The following is a 6,532-nucleotide window of genomic DNA, read 5'->3' as shown; positions in this document are numbered from 1 at the left end:
ATATGATTGCAATTTGCATTCCCTTAAAAGGGACAACTCTTAAATCTTTAAGCAAACACCAACTTTAATAAACGAGAAAAAAGTAGAACACACCCTCTTGGAAAAAGATGAAGTACCATATAGCTATGGAATTGTTGAAATGTGCAATCTCACTTTTATCACTATAATCTATATCACATACAAATTGAACTTTCCATTAAAGAATTTATAAGCTACAAATCAATAACAAAAGCTAGTACATTGGCTTTGGTCGATTCTATTTGACACGTAGCCTCGGCCGCGGCGTCGAAACTTTGAAAATCTCACGGATCTATTTGATTGTCGCCACCGCATATCACTTTTATAAACTTTGTCCTCATATACTACTCCACTACTTTTTTATTTCACACCTAAAACTTGTTACCTCAGATTTCTGAAGGTTAATTCCCATGAATTAATGACAAAATAGTTATTTAGCCAAAGAATGATAGTACTTCACCTATCCCATATTAGTGCAGTATCGAGTCAAATGAGACAGAAACAACTATAAAACTTCTTATTCATTTTTTTAAAAGTTTTCATCTCTATTTCTTTTTTATTCTAACAATTTTACATTAAAACTTAAATCCATTTATTATCAAAGCAGGATTTATTCAAGTCAGAACGCTAAGTATAAGTAAAACTCAAAATACTTGCAGTCCACTGGATCCTATGATCTAACGGTTAGATTAATATCACGTGTCATCTAATAATGTAGAATTTTAGACTAATAATGTAGCTCGGATAATAATGTAGCATTTTTAGTTTAATAATGTACAGTTTTAGTCTTACAATGTAGTACATTTCTAGTCTAATAATGTACCTCGACAAATAATGTAGATTTTAGTATGATAATGTAACTAATCACAACCATCCAATCTAATGATCCAAGGGCTGTGATTTGTGCTGTGTCTTACACTAAGATGCTGTAAAGACCGTAACACACCCCTCATCAAACCTATCACTAATAATTATAAATCACTAATAATTATAAATGAACTGAGTATTTTTTTTTTTATGATTTGATGCTATTTTATTTTGGAATAGCAAAAATAAATGAAATGAATAAACCGGTAAAAAAAGGAAGAGGCACCTCGTAAGTGTCGACAGAGGCGGGGAATCAAATCCAAGCTGTTAATTAGAAGTCAGGCAGAAGCGGGGCCCACCAACCGCACCTCGAGCGGTGACGAGCCGCTCCCCACTCTTAAATGACTGAATCATCATATGCCACCAAAACTATTTTATATTATTATTAATTTAATCCAACTATTTTATTTAATTATAAACGCGAAAGGGGGCAGCCGTAATATGCTACGAAAAGTCTGCTCTCATCCAACGTCGTATCGCCACAAACCTCCTTTCAATGCTTTCAAGTTTCACCTTATGAAATGAAGAAAATATTTTATATTAATTTACTAGTTGCTTCCACATTTTGTATTAAAATATTTTTATCATATTTTATTTTTAATTTAAAAAATATATTAATTGGTACTAAAAATTGAAAAGAAAGATGAAAAATGCGATGAAAAGGAATAGTGAAATTGTCATATAATAAAATTTAGGGGAGATTCAACAACCCCCACTTAAAAGATGAGAAAAGTAGCTATGTGATGGAGAAATCTTAATCCAATATTGTTTTTAAATTTTTGAATAATTTCATATGACCAAATTTATTTTTAGTATCAAAACGATATCACTTAGTATTCCATATTACCAAATTAATACACCTTTGCGCTATTATTTTCTCCCTCCGTCTCGGATAATTCAGGTCACTTTGACTGGGTACAGATTTTAAGAATTGTAATGAAAAATAGGTTGAAAAAGTTAGTAGATTGTGAGTCCTACCTTTGTATATTAGTTTTATAATAAAATGTGAGTAGGAATGAGTTAGTGGAATATGAGGTACACTGCCAAAAATGGTAAAAGTGAAGGGGAACAAATTATGTGGGACGGACCGAAACGGAAAACTGTGACGAATTATCTGGAACGGAGGGAGTATTTACCAAAAAAAAAAAAAGTCTTGAGATAATTGAGAATTTTCAAAATCTATAATTTCAAAAGATAGACCATAATTTGATGAATAGTGAGTGCATAATTAGAGGGAGATTAATATTAATAAGAGCATTTTGCTAAATTAAGTAAGACGGCTTAACCTGCCGCGTCGATTGTCACTGTCCGTTGATTAATTTTGAGAAATTACCAATTTTCCCACACTCACTGTTCAACCATATATATATACATTTACTCGAAAATCCGCAAAATCACACACCCCTCTCTCTTTTTATACCTCGCCGGCGCACACCAAGCCCTAGCTCCCCCTTTCTCTCCGATCTCTGCCTCTCTCTCTCTCTTGATTATTGAACAGATTCGTTTTATTCCGCAGCTGAATTACCGATTGAATCCAGCAGGTAAGAAGAATTTGACCGATCTCTCAATTGCTGAATGCTATTTCTGCGCTCCTGCCTCTGTGTTTCTCTTCCTGAAGCTGATTATTGATCGATTCCGTTTCTGATTTTAGCTCTGCTATCTGAATTTGTTGACATCTACAGTCGTTGCTGCTACCGGTGCGTGTTTCGGATAAACTTATTGAAATTCATTTATCTTATTGTTGCTGTGGTGTGTGTTTTTTTCGTTGAATGGATTTGTTTGTGTGAGCGGGGATATCTGTTCTCTGATGCGGAATTCGTTCTCAAAATAGATCTGCTTAGTTTTTTGAAATATTTTTCTGCATCCAAAGATAAATTAGTAGTGATTCGTTTTACAACTCTATTTGATTTCGTGTAGCGAGAATTGAGAAAATTGATAGAGAAAATTATCAATTTTCTGAGCTTATTGCGCCTTTCACCTTGATTCATTTTCACAACCGTATAGCATAAATGTGGATGATATGTTCTGCTGAGATCTTTGCTTATAGTCTAGGCTACCCCCAAGCAAAAGATAAAAAAGTTAGACAGATAAGAAACTGGATAGAATCAATGACCAAGAGAAAAAGCCACTTTTGTTTGGTGTCAGATTGCTTTTCTTTATTACTGATTGGTGGTTTGGGTACTCGAGATGACATGAAATGTATGGGCTCTTTGCTCTCTCTAAACAACATACAAGTGTTTATGTACTTTCGGGGTGATCTCTATACATGTTGATGAATACTAAGTTAATTGGGGCCTCTCTTGACAACAGCAAGATGATATATGAGTATCATATCTTAGTCCACTCTCCTTTATAGTACTACATGTATTCATGCTATGCCTTCTAAGACAAAATCACCAGATTATTACCCATGATATTCCAATTCAATCCATCTGTCTATTGTCTGAAAGTGGAAAATATTCACGGAAATTGTTCTATTCTCAGAAAAAATTCCTTCTGATTCTTTTGAGTAGAAAAAATGGCAATAATTTACTTCTTTTCTTTTAGGAAGTATTATTTCACGATTGTACAAATTCTCTTTGGAACTACCATAGTTATGAAGTCATGTACAAAATTGTGTGTGTTAGCTGCTATATATTCAACGTAATTGATACTTGATAGCACTCTTGACTACAGTAATTTGTCCACCCACTAATATATTTATGTTGTACAGGATGGCCTGCTGCTTTATGTACTTTCAGAAGTGAAATTCATCTGCAGTTTACATGTGTTACTGCTGATAATTACGGAAAATTTGAACTTCTAACAGAGAATGGATCGCTGTGATACATCTGGATTTGTCAGTGGGGGTGCGGTGTACTCTTTCAGAGACATCTAACCTTTGTTCTGTATATAATTTCCTAATACCCGGAAGTCAGGCAGACTGTTCTTTGTGAATTGAGTTTTTGTTAAAATAAGTGTGTTGGTACTTTAGATATTTGGTCATGGATGCCAGATTCTACAATCTGGGTTCTGCTGCTAACCCTCAATCGGATGCGTTCAAGAATCTGTGCAGTCCCATCCAAATCAGAGGAACTGGAGCCAAAGTTGTGTATTGTGCGGACACAACCCTACGACTTGATTCTCCTGGTCATGCAACCCCTTTTACATCTGCTTCAAAGGGGGTGAAACGAAAGTGGGGTATTGTAGGTGATCCAATGAATCAGCAAGGTGAGTCTCTGCTATGTCTCAACCTTGGTCATTCGTCAAGCTCGTCAGACAGTAAGGGGAGTACTGCAACTGCCTGCACTTCAATGTCTTCAGCCAAGGAAACTGAAGGGGAGTCTTCAATGGATATAGAGCTGGACTTCACTCTAAATCTAGGTGGTGATAAATCATCAGCTGTAGAAAAACCTAGTTTGGAATCATTGAAAAATGGGCCTAAGGTCGATCTGCAATTAAGCCTCTTCAGTCAGCCTGCTGTATCTGATATTACAACTGTTTATCCGAGTTCCTCTGTGCTGAAAAATGCTACCAAGATGGTTACCGACAATGGAGGTCTAAATGCAGATGAAGGATCACTTGGAAGTCCGTTTTTCCCATCACTGACTCCCCACAATGAGGAAAACATTTGCTTTCTAGACCAGTCAGGACCAATGAAGTCAACATCTCCAGGTCTCTCCTCGAGTGTAATTACAACACCAAAAAGCTCAGTCACCTGTACTTCCGGGATAACGCAATTACAACAGCAGCGTAGTAGTAGTACTAAACAATGTCAGTTTCAGGGATGTTTGAAGGGAGCAAGAGGAGCATCTGGTCTCTGTATTGCTCATGGTGGTGGTCGCAGGTGTCAGCGTACTGGATGCCATAAAGGAGCTGAGGGCCGAACTGCATTCTGCAAGGCCCATGGTGGTGGTCGCCGATGTGAGTTTTTAGGATGCACAAAAAGTGCTGAAGGACGTACTGATTTCTGTATAGCCCATGGTGGTGGCCGGCGATGCTCTCATGAGGGTTGCAGCCGGGCTGCTAGAGGCAAGTCCGGATTGTGCATTCGTCATGGTGGTGGCAAGAGATGCCAGAGAGAAAATTGCAAAAAGAGTGCAGAAGGCCTGTCTGGTCTATGCATCTCCCATGGAGGGGGTCGACGATGCCAGTATCCTGAATGCAACAAGGGAGCTCAAGGAAGTACTATGTTCTGTAAGGCACACGGTGGTGGCAAACGATGCACATATCCAGAGTGCAAAAAAGGTGCAGAAGGAAGCACCCCCTTCTGCAAAGGCCATGGTGGTGGAAAGCGATGTTCATTCGAAGGGGGTGGAATTTGCCCAAAGAGTGTGCATGGAGGGACCCTTTACTGTGTAGCACATGGGGGAGGTAAAAGGTGTGCTATCCCAGATTGCACCAAGAGCGCCAGGGGACGTACTGAATATTGTGTTCGCCATGGTGGTGGAAAGAGATGCAAATTTGAAGGCTGTGGTAAAAGTGCTCAGGGAAGCACTGATTTCTGCAAGGCCCATGGTGGAGGGAAAAGATGCACCTGGGGTCATCCTGGTTACGAGTTTGGGCAAGGTGATGCTCCTTGCAACACATTTGCTAGGGGTAAAACCGGACTCTGCGGGTCTCATGGTGGCTTGGTCCAGGATAAGAGGGTCCACGGTGGTGCAACCATAGGAATAACTGTTCCAGATTCTGTAACCAGTCAATCAGTCTTCACAGTTGATGACATTGGGAAGATGGAGAACAGCTTGGTGACATCCAACAGCAGTTGGAGCTATTTCAGCGACCAGCAAGCACATCAGCATGTCGGAAGTAGCTCTTCAGCACGTAAGCTCCCAGAAGGAAGGGTGCACGGAGGGAATCTTATTGCAATGTTTGCAGGTGGTCCTAGTTTCAACTTTGCTAGAAGCAACCACACGGTTGATCCATCTGACCCAGAGAAGTCCTTCATGACGCATCAGACGTGGATGTAAAGGCCCACCCGGACCTTCTTTCTTATATCTCCAAAGCAGTCTCACCAGATATGTATTATTAATTTCTCCATGAGAAACTAGTCTCTGTTTGTTTGCCATAGTTGCAACTTAGGCGCATGTGTGATAATAAGGGGAACTGAAACTGCTTCATTGTTGTTTAGTACTCTTTTTTATGTAAATACCTAAATGTGTTTGTCTCTCTCATTTAGCGGCCCGGATCAATGTTGTAGGGTCAAGCAGAGATTCTGTTGTAGCAATAAAGTTATGGTTTTATGCTTAATCGTTTTTGTGGACTTCATACTTTCTTGTTTCTTGTTGTTTACTCGTCGTTTGTTTGAGAACTTAAGCTTCGAACTGATTTGCCTCTGGAAATGTATGCACGTGCAATGTGATTTTGATTAGGGTTATCTTATTTTGTGAAAGCTTTTATCAGAAGCTCTAGCTTTGCAAAAAGTTTGATTTGTTTTGATTTGGCTAGTAACAAGTATGTATATATGATGAGGTTATTGGGAAATCTAGTTGTAGATTCGAGTTGTCAGAAATGTTCATAATTTCTGAATACTTTTTCTCAGTAGTGACGCTGGATTTTATGCCTCTTGCTAGATTCAACTTAATATAGATTCTAATGCTAATCTAGTAATGTTGGACAAGATGAAGCATTACACTAGATGGAAGGTGGAAATAAAATCTCTGCAAAG

At 38.5% G+C, this 6,532-nt stretch overlaps 1 protein-coding gene across 2 annotated transcripts; it reads left to right on the top strand.

The window, feature by feature from the left end:
- Window positions 1–2,275: 2,275 nt before the first annotated feature.
- LOC125216188 lies at window positions 2,276–6,114 on the top strand. Of its 2 annotated transcripts, XM_048117845.1 has the most exons (3): window positions 2,283–2,426; window positions 2,537–2,582; window positions 3,599–6,114. In XM_048117845.1, the coding sequence occupies exon 3, from the start codon at window positions 3,870–3,872 to the stop codon at window positions 5,832–5,834; it is 1,965 nt and encodes a 654-aa protein (XP_047973802.1). In that variant the 5' UTR covers window positions 2,283–2,426; window positions 2,537–2,582; window positions 3,599–3,869; the 3' UTR covers window positions 5,835–6,114. The 2 variants fall into 2 exon arrangements, with proteins under 2 accessions (XP_047973803.1, XP_047973802.1); XM_048117846.1 differs by lacking the exon at window positions 2,537–2,582 and having other exon boundaries at window positions 2,276–2,426.
- Window positions 6,115–6,532: the final 418 nt, after the last annotated feature.

Source organism: Salvia hispanica, chromosome 3 (assembly GCF_023119035.1).
Source record: "Salvia hispanica cultivar TCC Black 2014 chromosome 3, UniMelb_Shisp_WGS_1.0, whole genome shotgun sequence".
Lineage (NCBI taxonomy): Eukaryota > Viridiplantae > Streptophyta > Magnoliopsida > Lamiales > Lamiaceae > Salvia > Salvia hispanica.
The sequence above is the reverse complement of the archived record's forward strand: the minus strand, read 5'-3'. Positions and strand labels throughout refer to the sequence as shown.

Excerpts from the sequence above, each read along its gene's own strand:
- LOC125216188 (XM_048117846.1), top strand. The coding sequence starts at position 3,870 with ATGGATGCCAGATTCTACAATCTGGGTTCTGCTGCTAACCCTCAATCG.